The sequence below is a fragment of the Octodon degus genome, unplaced genomic scaffold, assembly GCF_000260255.1.
Source record: "Octodon degus isolate 3935 unplaced genomic scaffold, OctDeg1.0 scaffold00146, whole genome shotgun sequence".
Taxonomy (NCBI): domain Eukaryota; kingdom Metazoa; phylum Chordata; class Mammalia; order Rodentia; family Octodontidae; genus Octodon; species Octodon degus.
Genome location: NW_004524722.1, coordinates 4,171,654 through 4,186,619, shown reverse-complemented (window position 1 = coordinate 4,186,619; position 14,966 = coordinate 4,171,654). Strand labels below are relative to the sequence as shown.

General features: G+C 43.0%; 2 protein-coding genes across 2 annotated transcripts in view; both read right to left on the bottom strand.

Annotated features, from left to right (window-relative positions):
- The window catches only part of LOC101563332 (olfactory receptor 51E1), an 11,225-nt gene extending 4,530 nt beyond the window's left edge, over window positions 1-6,695 (bottom strand). Inside the window, exon 1 of the mRNA XM_004641973.3 lies at window positions 6,664-6,695. The gene's annotated coding sequence lies outside the window, so the exon portion shown is untranslated. The remainder of the gene's footprint in view (window positions 1-6,663) is intronic.
- A 6,384-nt stretch (window positions 6,696-13,079) lies between these two features.
- LOC101583199 (olfactory receptor 51D1) lies at window positions 13,080-14,054 on the bottom strand. The gene has a single exon (XM_004642079.1). It carries the CDS (start codon window positions 14,052-14,054, stop codon window positions 13,080-13,082), a length of 975 nt encoding a protein of 324 aa, XP_004642136.1.
- Window positions 14,055-14,966: the final 912 nt, after the last annotated feature.

Sequence of the window (14,966 nt, the reverse complement as noted above, 5' to 3'; positions counted from 1 at the left end):
TACAGGGTTTCAGGGTAAATCCTGAGGGGATTTGACTGACCTTGTCAGGTACAAAAGTTACATTTCATGTTATATAGGTCTTGCTTTATCTTGGTCTTAACCATTCAGCAGAAAAGAATAAAAATGAGGTATAAAAAGTAAAGTCATATTAATATGCTAAGCTGTCAAAGGCTCAAGTCAATAACTTCTGACATTGCCAGTCCTACAGATAACCCACTACTATTACGGACTAGTGGACTATATTGGAATATTTTGCTGAACTCACACACCTATAATATTTAAATGGCAATAGAATACCCATCTCTGACAAAACTAGATGAAAAAGGGGGATACAAATGAAGGACCATTTTGTATCTGTACATTCAAAATAGGATAGATATACAGATACTTTCTCTTAATTCAATGAGAAGAAAGATTTGTACCAGTGTTTGGACAGGATATCATGTCTGCATCTTGTATTATGAATAACCACTATGAAGACAGCAATATGCAATGTATTAATTATTGACACTATCCTACTAATCAGTTTTGAAACTGTCTCATTGCTATTTGTTTCTCCATAAATTAATTTTTAAAAATTCCTTGAAAATTCTTCAACAGTCTGTCTTCCTGAATATAGTGTGTCCCAAGGTCTCTCCTCAAGCTCCTCACCATGGTCTCTGTGCCCCAGCCACACTGCAATGCATGCTGCCTTGTACACGTAGCACTGATATTTATGACTGTGTCTTCTTTTAATTTCTCATCCCTCTATCATATCAGATCTCCCTCCTTGACTTCCCCCACTCTCATTTTTTATATCGTGGTTTACTTTGTTTACCATATGCTATGTTTCCTCTGCTTCTTTCTCCTGGGTATAATTAAATATTTCCTACTGTAGGCTTCCAAAGCATTTTTCTTAGGTTTCATTTTATATACTCCCCTGAAAATAATAAGAAATATAATTATGACTATATTTCTGATAAATTATGTACTCCTTAATGCCCAAGATCCTATTGTATTTATCCACTAGTGTCAATGTTTGTTGAAGATGAAAATAAACTTCATTAGCCATGCTCTCGGGACCCCTCCAAACCCCTCCAGAACCAGCCCAGGCCCGGAGAGTGAGTGAGAACTTCCACTGCGCTCTTGGAACCCCTCCAGATGCAGTCCAAGCCCTGCGTGTGAGTGAGACCTTCAGCTGTGTTTGGGACCCCTCCAAATCCCTCCAGAAAATAAACTTCACCAATAAATGAATTCTTAGGCAAGTGCAGGGACCAGGGTTCAATCCCTGGTACTACATGCCACGCATAACACCACCCCCCACCCCCCAGCAAACTGAACCAGCAACCAAGTGCAGGGGTGATGGCGCAGGCCTGTAATCCCAGCACTGGGGAGGCTAAAAACAGGAGGATCACTGCAAGTCAGAACTGCATAGTGAGACCTGGTACCAAATACATAAATTGCAAAATAAATAAATGAATGAATCCTCCAAGGAGCATCCATTGAGGATAACATAGCAAGGGGTAGGTAGCACTGCCAGATGTCTGAACTGAAGAGACTTTTGAGAGGGAGGAAAGAATGTTAGAAAGGTCAGTTCAGGATAGTCTTAAGTTCAGAGCAAGAATTTTCAGGGTCAAACAGAAGAGCCTTTTTTTAACTCAGGGAGCCAGAATATGTGAGGATACACAGAAATCAGGACAGCTACAACATAAATACAGAGAACACCCCCACAGCTTAGGCTGAAAAGAAGGGAGACCTGGGATTTCTAACCTGGAAACACCACTGAGAAGGCTCTGATGCTCCAGAGGGCCAGACACCCTTGCCATCTAGCAGTTTCAATGAAATTGTCAGCTAAAGCAGGCAGATCAAACAAGTGTGCTGTGTTAAGTAGGACTGGCCAGATAGCTCAGCAGATTAAAGGACCTGCTTATGCAGACGCAGGGACCAGGGTTCGATCCCCTGCATACTGTGCAGCCCAGCCCCCAGGGTGTGCTGAGACAAAGATTGAGACTGGGATTACAGACTGGCACGCACCTGTAATCCCAGCGCTTGGGCAGCTGAATGCAAGAGGATCACTACGAGTCTGATCTGTGTAGTGAGACCCTGTGCTAAATACATTTTTTTAAAAAAGCTAAATACATTTTTTCCATTTTATATATATATGGAAAAAATCAAGCATATATTGGGTAGACTGATGTGAGCAGAATCCTGGGTCCAAAAATATAAGTCATGTTTCTAAGAAATGCAGAAAAAAAAATAACTTCATAGCACCACTCTGAAATTATGTGAAATGTCAACAGACATTATAAAAATCATTGGAATACATTTTCTGTAATAATGAGAGATAAGGTTTATAAAATATATAAAGCTTCCAAAAATGTGTTTCTCTGAATCTATCACCTCTATACATATATATATTTTTTAACACACACACACAAATGTACCAACAGCAATCAATTTTTCACAATGTCAAGGCTGGGTCTTGATATAGAGATGCCAGAAATCAAAAAGAGGAAGAGTCAACTGACCTTCAAGGGAGGATCTTGGGCAGCTATGGAAAGAGATAAACTGTCAGCAGCAAAAACAGGAAGGCATGGGCAGGAAGCCAGCCAGGAAGCCCAAGCGTCACTCTTCGGACTGCCAGCCAGAAGCTGGCCCCGTCCACCACCTTCTCCACAGTAGGCAGGAGAGAGAAAAGCCAACTTCCAGGTGGCCTTCCCGCCTCAGAATCTGAGAGGACTCAGAACCATTTGCACACTTTATGAGATGGTTCAGAGCTCAGGAGAAAGTTGGAACTAAACCATTCTATTTCAAAAACAAAACATAATTAAGGAAAAATAAACTAAGAAAGTATATTTTTCTTATTTTTTTTTAGAAAGCCCACACACTATCCTAATCCTCAGGGAGTAGCTTTGTGCTTAAATTTTTCTCTGAAAAGTCAAACTGTCTTACCAAGTTCCTGGAATGTTCTTTGGAGAATTATTAAGAATATCTGAGCCCTTTCTCAGGAATTGGGGAGCAGGAGCCACAGATTTCCACTAATCTATTGATGGGGGACACATAGGGAATTAAACTCATGATCTTGAGCTTGCCAGGCAGGCACTGCGCCCCTGAGCCATGTCCCCAGCCCTTTGGGAATCTTTCCTGTGGCCCTCCCTCCTCTTTCTCCTTTTCTCTGGCCTTCAGGACTCTGTGCTCTACTCCTTACCTGCTCATTTCCACTTTCTTCCCCAGCTCTGAATTTCTTCTTTCTCAGGAACCATAAAAAAGCTGATGGAGAGGAAGATCAGGGACCTTTGCCCTTTCTTCTGTCCCATCCATCACCCCCAACACTGATTTTGTTGTTTTCAAGGTATAACTGATCCCTGAGTGCCTACAAAATACCACTGCACCACCACAATATGATCTGAAGCTTAACAACAATCCTGCATGATAAGAGATCTGTCCCTTCTCTACATTATAGAAGAAAAAGCTGAAGCTCCAAGAAGTTGAATAGCATTCCTGGTGTTTCACAGTTGATTAGTAAGGTAGAAGCTTCACCTAGACAACCATGAGACTTGAATGCCTTCCCTTATTCTAGGATTTAGTTGTGCCGTTCTCTACTTTCTGGAATCTAACGGAAACTACTCAGGAGCAAGGTACAAGAGGTGGTTGGTAAGCAGGACATTTGGTTCAGCCACCATCTTAGAAGGACAGCAAACGGGGTTAAGGAGGACTCTCCAGGGTGGGCACTTGAGGCACCCTCCTCCTCTTCCAGCTTCAACTCTCTTAGCTGTGATATGGGCAGTCCCTTGCTGGTGAATAAAAAGCTTTGCTCTATACCAGATATCTCCTTAACTAACTCAAGTCTCTCATCAGTTGTCAAGTAATCATCCCACTTGGCAGACAGATACTGAAACTTAGTTAGAGTCTGAAGTGCCAAATCCTTATGCTCTCCACTATTCCAGGCTATTCACCTGCCTCTCTCAGTCTTCTTAACAGTAGTCAGATATTATATAAGAACAATGTTCATGTTAATTTCTAAGGTATCCAAAATAAGGGACTCATGAGTCAAGGGACCATTCTATGGCTCAGGACACCTGACCAGCTCTCCCCACTTAGGTTCAGTGTAAAAAGGATAAAAGAGCGAAAGGAGGGCAGCTTGTGGTTATGTATACAAACCACACATTATGTCCCATGCTCATGGTAATGGACCAGGGACATGTGGTGCTGCCTCCAGCCTCTGTGAACCTTAGAGAAGAATGCCCTTGAAGAAGTCTCAGACATAGCTGGGAGCCTTCAGCTCCTACTGCCAGCCCCAGTAAGCAAGACTGACCTCAAGGGTGCAAGTGTGGTTGTGAAGACTGGAGGAGCTTGACGCCTGATTCTTGGAGATGAGAACATTATCGTTACACTCCGTGAGGTTAGTAATCCCAAGAATCTCAAACACACAAAAATGATCTGCATCCACTGTGTCCCATACTTTGCTTGGATCTGATGAAGCAGATGAGCCTTGGCAGAAAATTGGCCAACCTTTTCAAAATTGCTAAGATAATAATGGAAAGATGAGAGTACAATTTTTTTTGAAGGAACTGGGGATTAGAACTAGGGTCCTTGCACTTGCCAGGGAAGCACTTATTCCATTGAGCCATCTCCCCGGCCCCCGAGAGTAAAATTTCTAACCCCAAAACTACTGTGAAGCTCCCTCTCTACCCTATTCACTCCATCCAACTAGTCCCCTCAAATCCCCCTCTACATGTTTCTAGGGTTCAAGTCCCCACTATTACTGCCACTTCCTGAGTAGGACCAGTTAAGTGTTCCGAGGACTTGCAAAGCCTGGCCTACTTGTTGGCACCTGGCCCAGCTAGTATAGACTGTTCCTGCCTGCCAGGAGATGCAACAAAAGGGAGACGCCAGATATGGAACTTTAACCAGTACACTGATTTTTTTTTCAATAATTACTAACTGTCTGGCTGCTCCGAGCCACTGTCACTGAGTTTACTCACTGAAGAAGAGAGTAAACAAGACCCTATGGCATGGAGGGGAATGGAGACAAGCACTCAACCACCCAGCACCGTGTCAGTATTAGGACCAAGGGAACACTGAATCTCAGAAGCACAAACAACCATAGCCCACCAGATTTGGGGGCTCAGAGGGCTTCCTTCCTCACAGAAGGAAGGGGATACTGAGCCATGGCTTGCAGAACCAGCTTCAGTTAACAAGGAGTTAGGTAGATGTAGAGATAGCAAAAGACAAATAGCATAAAACAGATTGAGGATCAAAACTGGAGTTCAAACACTGGATAAAATAGGAAAGATCAGGTCAGGGAGATAGCTCAGCAGTCTAAGCGCCTTCCTGGCAAGCGCAAGGACCCAGGTTCGATCCCCAGTAGTACCTCATGCCGTGCTAGCCACTGAAACTGGGCATAGTGGCTCAGGCCTGTAAACCCAGCACTGGGGAGGCTGACACAGGAGGATCACTATGAGTCCTAGTTGTGTAGTGAGACTCTGTACCAAATAAATAAATAAATCTTCAATTAAAAAAAGGAAAGAAATATCAGTGCTCTTGTGCAACTCACATACTACAAGGGCAACAACAAAATGTAAAGAAATAGGCAAGAAAAATTCAGATAAAAATGAGTGCACTAAAGATTAGATGAAATGATGGGATTAAAAGGAACCGAGAGGGAGAGAAGGGGCAAAGAAAGCCTCTCGGAGGAGCTGACACTCTAGCTGGGAGCTATGTGATGAGAAAATGCCAGCCTCTCTAGGGCTGCAAGAAAGAGTGCCCCAGGCATGGAAAATGACAGAAAGAAAAGGTCTTGCAGCAAGCCTGAGTCTAGCAGTTTATGGAACAGAAAGGTCAAAATGGCCAGAACACTGGAAAGTTTAAGATTAGGTCAGAGAAAGGCAAGGATCAGGTCGGGGACAGTGGTTTGTGGGACATGGCAGGGAGTTTTGACTTGATTCTCGGTGAATGGAGGAATTGAAGCCACAAACAGGATTGCATTTTTGAAAGTGCAGCTGGGAAAGGCAGAGAGCCGAAGCAAAAGATACCTTGTTTGGAAAGCTGCAAGCCCTTTAGCTTGACTAGGGGAAAGGGTACAGAGGCAGAGGGGACTGCAGGGTGGACACTAAGCCACTTTGGAAACAGGACGAAGACTGAAAATTAATACAGCCTCAGACTAAACCAAGCTTGAAGCACCAGAAAGATCATCACCTCCCAATGTCCCCTGCACCCTAACTCCCAATGTGAACTATAGGATGAGTGCCACCTGCTAGGTGCCCTTCCCAAAGCCTGACCTCCAGTTACAGACTGAGCTGTAACACACTAACACCAGAGTTGGCTCTGTCCACACCCCTATCCAACCTCAATTTAACTCCCACCTAACTCCAAAAAATATGTTCTCTGTCCCACTTACACCAATGCATGCCAGGATTTAGATTGGTTCCAGTGTAATAGTCATTGAAAAACTGCTTGAAAATTAACGTTAGGTGACACTGAACACCCAGCACTTCCCTTCCCACACACAGAAGTTACTGGGTGTCATCCTTTGCATGGAAGGCTTTCTCCACTTCCCCCTGCCCCACCCTGTAAACTGATTCCCACAGCCTGGTGTCTTATTCTCCCAGAAATCTTAATGGAAGATCCCTAGCTGAAGGTAACCCACATGCTCTCATATGCCCTCTGGTCTCCTGCACTCACCTCAGTTGTCCTGCAGGAGGGTGAGTCCTTCTTCCCAGTACTCTTCCAAAAGAGGGTCTAGCAGGCTGTACTACAGCCCAGCCTGCTCTGTCTCCACCTCCTCTTCTAGATCTCACTAGCCAGGGTTATTTATTCTCAGTCTGCCCTCCTCTTTCCTGCTCCTCCCTGCTGGGCATGCAGGGTTTTATCCAGAGAGTCCATTAACAGATACCCCTCACAAGCCAACTGTGGGTCTGGATTTCTTCTCAGCATCCACATTCTAGAAAGCTGTGCTAGTGGCGTGGGGAAGGAGGAGCAGTGGATAATGTGAGTCTCTAGAGTTCCCCTCAAATAGGCCTTTGAAAGCTGGCATATATATGTCAGTTCATAATGTAAAGCTGGAGTAAGAAAAGGCTAATGAGACTCAATTTTTTGCCTATGGTCTTTCTAAGGGCCTTTTTTGAAGTCTTTTCATAACCTTATCACATCTAGTCAGAGGGAAGACAAAGAAAGTTTCCAAGCAAAGCCATGGTTAAACACCAGCCTTTTTCCATCCTGAAGCTTTCTCCCCTGTCCTTTTTCTGATGGATCCTGGACCCAATGGACCCAACCTCCCTTCCCAAAGTCCTGGGACTTCTTTGTCTCCCAGGCTCTGGCTCCTGTGTCTGGCCAACTCATTACACAGGTCTCCAGAGACACATCCTCCCATTCCCCAGCCTTAGTTTACTAAATTTCTGGCTGAGGAGGTAGAACTTTTTTTTTCTTTAACCTCCCCTACCCCTAACCCAGCCATATAAGACCAATGCCATCTGGTGTCTTTCTTAAGGGCAAAAATAGTAAGAGAATTTTTAGACAGTTAGAGAACCATTTGAATGCAAAACTGAATACCATAGATTTTGAAATAATTTAAAGCTGTGTTTCTTTTTTGTAGGTTTTTTTTTTTCTTTTCAGTACTGGGGATCGAACTCAGGACCTTCACTTGCCAGGCAAGTGCTTATGCCACTGAGCTGCATCCCTGGCCCTAAAATTGTGTTTCTAATAAATAAAGCACCGTGATTTTTTACTTGGTTTATCCTTATTAACTTATCAGCACCCTAGTTACAATTTCATAACAGAAAATATGCTAACTCAATAAAGACAGACAATGTCAAACAAGACCCTTCTGACTCCCACCACATCAGAATTACTCACTACAGCAGCTTCTGATTGCTGTAGAACTTGCAGCCTGACACTTTCTGCCATCACCTTAGATACATCTCTGTTGCCTCTATTGATTCCCCTCCTCCCATAAGCTTAGAATATGCAAAGACTTTTTCAAGGTTCCTTAGGGACTTTCCATCTGGGATGGAATAACAGGGAGTAGTATCAACCTAAAGGAATAAAAAGGTAGACAAGCTACAGAAAGCAATAATTTGCAAAATATTGGGCACCAGTCAATGAGGGACAATGAGACAGGAGATCAGGCTGACAAATGTAGTCCACAGTTGGCCAGCTTGTGGCCTTGAGAAAGTTCTGTAGCAAAAGCAAAGAACCCAGGAAGGACCTAGAGGACTCCCTAAGTTGAGGTGATGAATTGAGGATTCAGGAAGACCAACCCACATATAATTTGAAAGGAAAGTATCAAAAATGAAAGATCCACATGCCGAGAGAACCCCAGAGATAAACAGAAGGTCTTCCGCAGGAACTCAGCCAAGTGCTGATCAGTACATGCCTGTAAGCAAGTTTCCTGAAGCTGAGGAAAGAATCACTTTGGAAGATGAGAAGTAACTGTGAATTTTGAGATAAGTTAAGTGTGGTAAACAAGAGCCCCAGCAGAAGCCACAGTAAAAGAACACAGTCCCTCACTCAGCCTCTAAAACTTGTCAGAAATGTTTTTCCAAGACCAAGTTCACCATTCTACCATACATGTTAACTGATGGGCTTCGAAGAAGGGAGGTCATATGGGGGGAGAAGGTGGATCCTCTTTGCCTCTTAAAATTGGAACTGAAAATTTATGAGCACCACTTGAAGAATTATTTAACCTAGGAAAGATGGCCATGGGGGGCTCTCTAATTTTCATAAATAAATGCATACTCAAAAGACCCTTTCCTGGGCCAAGCCAGTTAGAAATGTCACACTGAAAAGGGGTACACCATGAGTACATGGCCCTTAGGTTACCTCACCTCTAGAATTTTTGTGCTTTGTACTGCATAGAAACAAAATCTTCAGATCTAGGTTCAAGTGAGGAGAGAATTGTCACTGAGTCACTGTCCTGGTTGCCCCTAGGTGACCTTAGGTAACCACTTAACTTCTTAGCGCCTTGGTTTGCTTAACTGTAAACACTATCTGAAATAGAATGTTATTTATAGATCTTAGCTGATCATTAATAGCTGGAGAAAGTAGTGTTTAGACTTCATATAACACAGAGCAAATAAGGAAAATAATTTATGGAGAAAGGAACCAGAAATGAGGGTTGACAGGGAAACAAGAGAACCTGTTTATTTAAAATGAATCAGAACCCACTCTGCTGAGCCGCCCCAGCCAGAGTTTTCCGTGCCCTTAGTTTCAGGATCTGAAAACATAGAGGAGCATATGACATGGTCCCCAATATCAGGGGAGACAGACAATTCCCATATGGATATTTAAGTTCTATGCTAAAGAATAAATATAAGCCACCATGTAAGATTTGTGGTCGCAGGACAGCATTACATTGGCTTATACAAGTTTGTATTTCAGCACAGACTGAAGGAGACCTTGATGTAGTTAGGCATTTGTACCCTGTCTTCCACAGAGCAACAGTGACACAGAAGTAGCTGAGTAAAAAGATTCCAAAGAACTCAGAGATATCCCAAACTCTCAAAAAAAAAAAAAAACCCACAAGCTAATCTAAATCCAGTGACAAAATAAATCCCAAATGATCCTTAAACATTGTGAAATGGGCAGAAACTGCTCAAAAAGAAAGAGACACTGGAATGGAAGAAAGAAGAAAAATGGGAAGGGTAAAGGAAAAAACTACATATATACATACACACACACACACACACACACACACACACACACACACACGGTAGTTAAGGTAGTTCCACTATGGGCTGGAGAGATAGCTCAGCAGTCCAAGCGCCTCCCTGGTAAGGGCAAGGACCTGGGCACAATCTGTGCACCACATACAGTACTGGCCCCGCCCCCAGGCACACTGCGCTGGCCACCAAAACCTGGGTGTGATGGTGCACACTTGTAATCCCAAGGCTGGGAAGGCTGAAAACAGAAGGATCATTACCAGGCCAAGCTGCATAGGAAGACCCTGTACCAAATTAATCAATAAATAAAAGTTTTTTCGGGACCAGCCAGAAACCTCAACATACTAAAGCTCCTGCTTAGGCAGAGCTCAGCAGTCTGGGTTCAATCCCTGGCATGCCGTTCCGTGCTGAGACGGCGATTGAGACTGGGTGTGGTGTTGCACCTATAAACCCAGCACTTGGGAGACTATAAACAAGAGAATCACTATGAGTCCAATCTATGTCGTGAGACCCTGTAGACCCTGTACTAAATACAAAATAAATCAATCAATGAATAAATAAATAAATGATTTTTTCAAAAAGATAGTTACATTAGTAATTGCTATTAGTTAATTGAAAAGCAAGGTTTATGCTTATATTTTGTGATTATTTTATGCCATCTTGTAATATGAGCAACTGCTCTGAAGATAACCATACACCATACACTAACCATTGTTACTGTCCTATAATCTTGTTTTGAAAAATCATACCATTGTTTTTGTTTTTGTTTTCTTAAAAAAAAACTCAAGTGATATTTCAGTCTATACCAGTGAATAACTTCTGACCTTGGCAGATAAGTTTATTATGAAAGATGAAGACTATTATACTTTAAATACTATTTCCCACTATAAAATTAACGAGCCTCATTTTTTGCAGTTTGATTACTTAGAAGTATTGTCACCAACATTTTTTTTTCTTTTTTGGATACAGTGATCACTACAAGTCAGATCTGTGTAGTGAGACCTTGTAGACTCTGTATTTAAATACAAAAAAAAAAAGTGAGAAAAAAAAAAGCAGCATTAGGAACAATACAAAATTTCACTAAACAAAGTAATTTACAAATCAGGTTCCCAAACCAGGGAAATGAATTTCAACTTCTCTGAAGCTTTTTGAAAAATCTTACCAGGAGATAAAGAATTTTCTGATGAGTAACAATAAATCAGGGTAGCCACACAGAGCCACTTTGGGAAAAGCTAAAATGTCAAAGCCCCATTGGCATGGACCACGATGTGAATGTTCTCAAAAATTTGTACAACAAAACACTAATTGTGATCATTTTTTACATATTTACCACACTTCATAGTTTACAAAGGACATTCACAATATCACTGCTATTTTAGTTTCACACTATACAGAAGAGAAAATGAGATCTACAGTGGTCACAAGCCGGTGGCGGCATTCCTGTGACACATGTGCTGCAGTTGGCTATCTGTTCTCATTGAAAGCTCTAAAATTTTTGCCATCATTATAAATGTAAGGAATGCCATTAAAAGACCTTTTTCAGGATTCTTTCCTGTTTCAAATGAATCTATGCATACACTGCTTTTTACCTGCAGTTCTACGAATGTGAACGTTTTCAATCTGATGTCAAGAGCTAGAAACGGAGGGTGCTGCAGGGCAGTGCTCTGGAGGAGATGCCAAAGTCTATGCAAAGTCATATATTTATCTTCTCCTTATCCATGGTCTTCCAAAAAGGCTAACAGAAACTCCCTCTAGTCAGGGTCTTTTAAAAATATCGGGCAAACTAGCAAAAGGTGAGAAGGAGGCGAAGGTACTACAATCTGCTTCTGAGCAAGGAAGATAGACCTGTACAGACGCTAATGCCTTGGAAGAGTGACATGCGGAACACACTTTCAGATGCATGAACTGTGGAGTGCTGGGATGGCTGCACTTTCAGCATGCCTGCTATTTATCTTTGAATAAAAACACTCTGAATCAGGGAAGGTATGACGAGGTGACAAAGATGCTGAAATCTTTGTGTTTATGATATAGAAAGTGTAGTCTGGCTTTTGAGAAGATGGAACAAAGAGGTACCCTGCTTGTCTTCACTCTCAGAGACTGAGCCATAACCTCAGGCTGAGCCTAGTTCAAGAATTCAGGTTCCTTTGTGGCATATCTTTCAACAATGAAAATTACTCTTGCTAATGATGATTAGACTTCTTTAATCCCTTCCCTTCACCCACTAAGACCTCAATCAGTGCTCACAGACACAAAATATATATTCAGTCTTCTGCCATCAAACTGTACCTGATACACAAAAGAAAGCACCCTACAACATTAGCATCAAACACCTACCCAAAAATACAATCACAAATCATACACAAACACAAACTTCAGACACTGTATTCTACCCACATATGTCTAAAGGCATAGGTACCACACAAAGCAATTTTTACCAAAACTAGTTTTGTCAATAGACATATACCCAAAGAAACATTTCACATACCAAAAGGTGCAACCTTCCCCATACTACACAGTCCATGCATTTGCGCACCACATCCTACATGCTTCTAACCTAAAGGAAAGATTTGGGTTTCTAAATCCCATGCAATGTTCTCAGAAGATACACATAAAGACACTGCGCTCCAAACAGATGCACATAGCAACATTCTCACATAGGTGCCTATCACATTCCAACTCTCAGACAGCACAGAAACAGAGTAAAGGCATAATCAGGGACAAAACTTATATATGCCACAGTACAGCTACCACACTCCCCAGGACTCAGCCGGCACACATTCCATCCTCATTCGTTCATTCTCTCTTACACACACATGCACATGCACAAGCAAGTTATATATATCCACACAAACACACCCACCTAGAACTGCAACCATTATACCCCATACAGCTACCATGATGGACCTTGGTAGATTCCACAAAAACACACTCACATGCATAAAGAAACTTAAATGCTTTGTGTCTACCACCTCCTTTCCTGTTACAGGTCCCTCCAATTACTACACTAAACACTTTCATTAATGCTTATTTATAACTATGCAACCACATTGGGACATAAATAATTAAGTTTTATTGCCCACACAGATTCACCAACACGGACATGAGAGTAAGAATAATTAAAAATCATACATCAATTAATCATTAGTTGTGACAACGATAGCCTTCCCACTTCAAAGCTATGCATATTTTCTAGTTCAGAAGGAGGGAGAAGGCAAGGCCATCCTAACAAAGGGAGCATAGCAGTTGTTTTCCAGAATGACCTGTGCAGACAAGGACATAAATTCTGTATTGACTTATTCCTGGGGACAGAAATAAAAGATTTCCTTAGATAACAGAAAGCCGACATCCCAGTGCACTGGAGACTCCAATCACCATGACATTCTATAGACCCTCACCCTCTCCTCCTTAGTAGCATTGAGGACACTGGCATGGGCACCCTCCTCACCTGCAACCCCGTGAGCACATATGGGTGACTCTTAAGCGGATCTCCTTGGTCTTGGCTCCATAGACAATGGGGTTGACTACAGGTGGTAGCAGTAGATAGACGTTAGCCATGACCACATGAAGCAGGGAGGTGGGCCCACCCAGCCTGTGTACAACTGAGAGCCCAATGAGTGGCACATAGAAGACCAGGACAGCACAGAGATGGGAGATGCAGGTATTGAAAGCCTTGAGTGCTGCTCCTTGAGAGGACAGCCGCAACACAGCCCGCAGGATGAGAATATAGGAGAATCCAATGAAGAGGGAGTCCACACCCATGACTGAGAGGATGATGAAGAGTCCATAAACTACATTGACTGTGGTGTCGCTACAAGACAGCTTCATAATATCTTGGTGCAGACAGAAGGAGTGTGTGACAGTGTGTGTTCGGCAGTATGACAACCTCTTCAGAATGAAGGGCAGTGGGAAGAAGAATACAAATCCCCTGGTCAGGGCAGCTATTCCAATTTTGACCACAACAGACCCCGTGAGCACAGAAGCATGGCGCAATGGGTGGCAAATGGCCACAAAGCGGTCAAAAGCCATAGCCAACAGGACAGCTGACTCCATGGCTGACAGAGCGTGGATAAGGAACATCTGGGCCAGACAAACATTGAACTCTATCTCTTGGATGCCCCTCAGGAAAAGGATGGCCATCTTGGGCATGGTGACAGAGGACAGGACTAGGTCAATGGTAGAAAGCATGGCCAGGAAGAGATACATGGGCTCATGCAGACGCCTCTCCACACGGATGATGAGGACAATTGCCAGGTTGCCCAGAGTGGCCAAGGCATACATAAAACACAGTGGGAAAGCCAACCAAAAGTGTATGCTGGGCCCCAGGCCAGGGACGCCCACCAGTAGGAAATGGGCTGGGTGGACCAGAGTTCCATTGGGAGTGGCTACCACAGGGACCGAGAGCTGTAACTTCTGCATCCCAAATCTAGGGTCTAAGAAAAGGAAAAAGAAATATTAAGTCATGTCTCAGAGAAGAGAAAGAGCTTCTAAGGGAAGGGCAGTAGAACAGTAACAGCAGCAAACAGGACTAAACATTTCTGGCAGTTCTGAACCCTAGCCTTGCTCTACTTTGATTCACCTCCCTAAATTCCCCAAATCTTATCCTGTCTCTCCAAGTCTCCAGTGCTGTACAAAATAATTCTAGTGCGATTAGTCTCAATATGTACAGTGTCATTCATAAAACATTTTGAAAAATCCTTAGTTTGAAAGCTCATGTTGACAGGTCACAACCCTTAGGTGCTCCCCACCAGGGCAGACAGGTATGCAGAGGTCTCTACTGCAAGCCTAGCTCTTCTCGTGCACATCAGGCTTATGATAAGTTGAAGTGCAGAATCAGAATTTCAGTACATGGTTGACTTTAAGACCCACTACAATCTGCTTTACAGCCAGAGGCACAGACTCAATCTGGGACTAGACTTCAAGATAGGGTCTGTATGGCTTTTCTCAAATTTCCCTGATATGATCATCTGAAGTAGTTCCAACCCTCACTCCAGGACTTGCTCCCAATAATCAAAGTTCCCAAGATCTAGCTCAAAAACACAATTGCCTGGGTTGCAGGATATCTCAGTGGTCTAAGCGTTTGTTTAGGGAAGTGCAGGGGTCAGGGTTCCTTCCCTAGCACCACATACTATGCCAGCCCAGACCCCCAGGCATGCTGAGCTAGTGATGGAGTCCAGAAATGGTCTCCTGCAATTCCAGCACTAGGGAGGCTGAAAACAGAAGGATCACCATGAGTCTGAGCGGTGTAGTGAAAACCTGTACACACACACACACACACACACACACACACACACACAAATTCTCTTCTTCCTAAGTGATTTTATTCTTAAC

Bases quoted from the DNA above. Each gene is read 5' to 3' on its own strand.
- LOC101583199 (XM_004642079.1), bottom strand. From the start codon at position 14,054: ATGCAGAAGTTACAGCTCTCGGTCCCTGTGGTAGCCACTCCCAATGGA.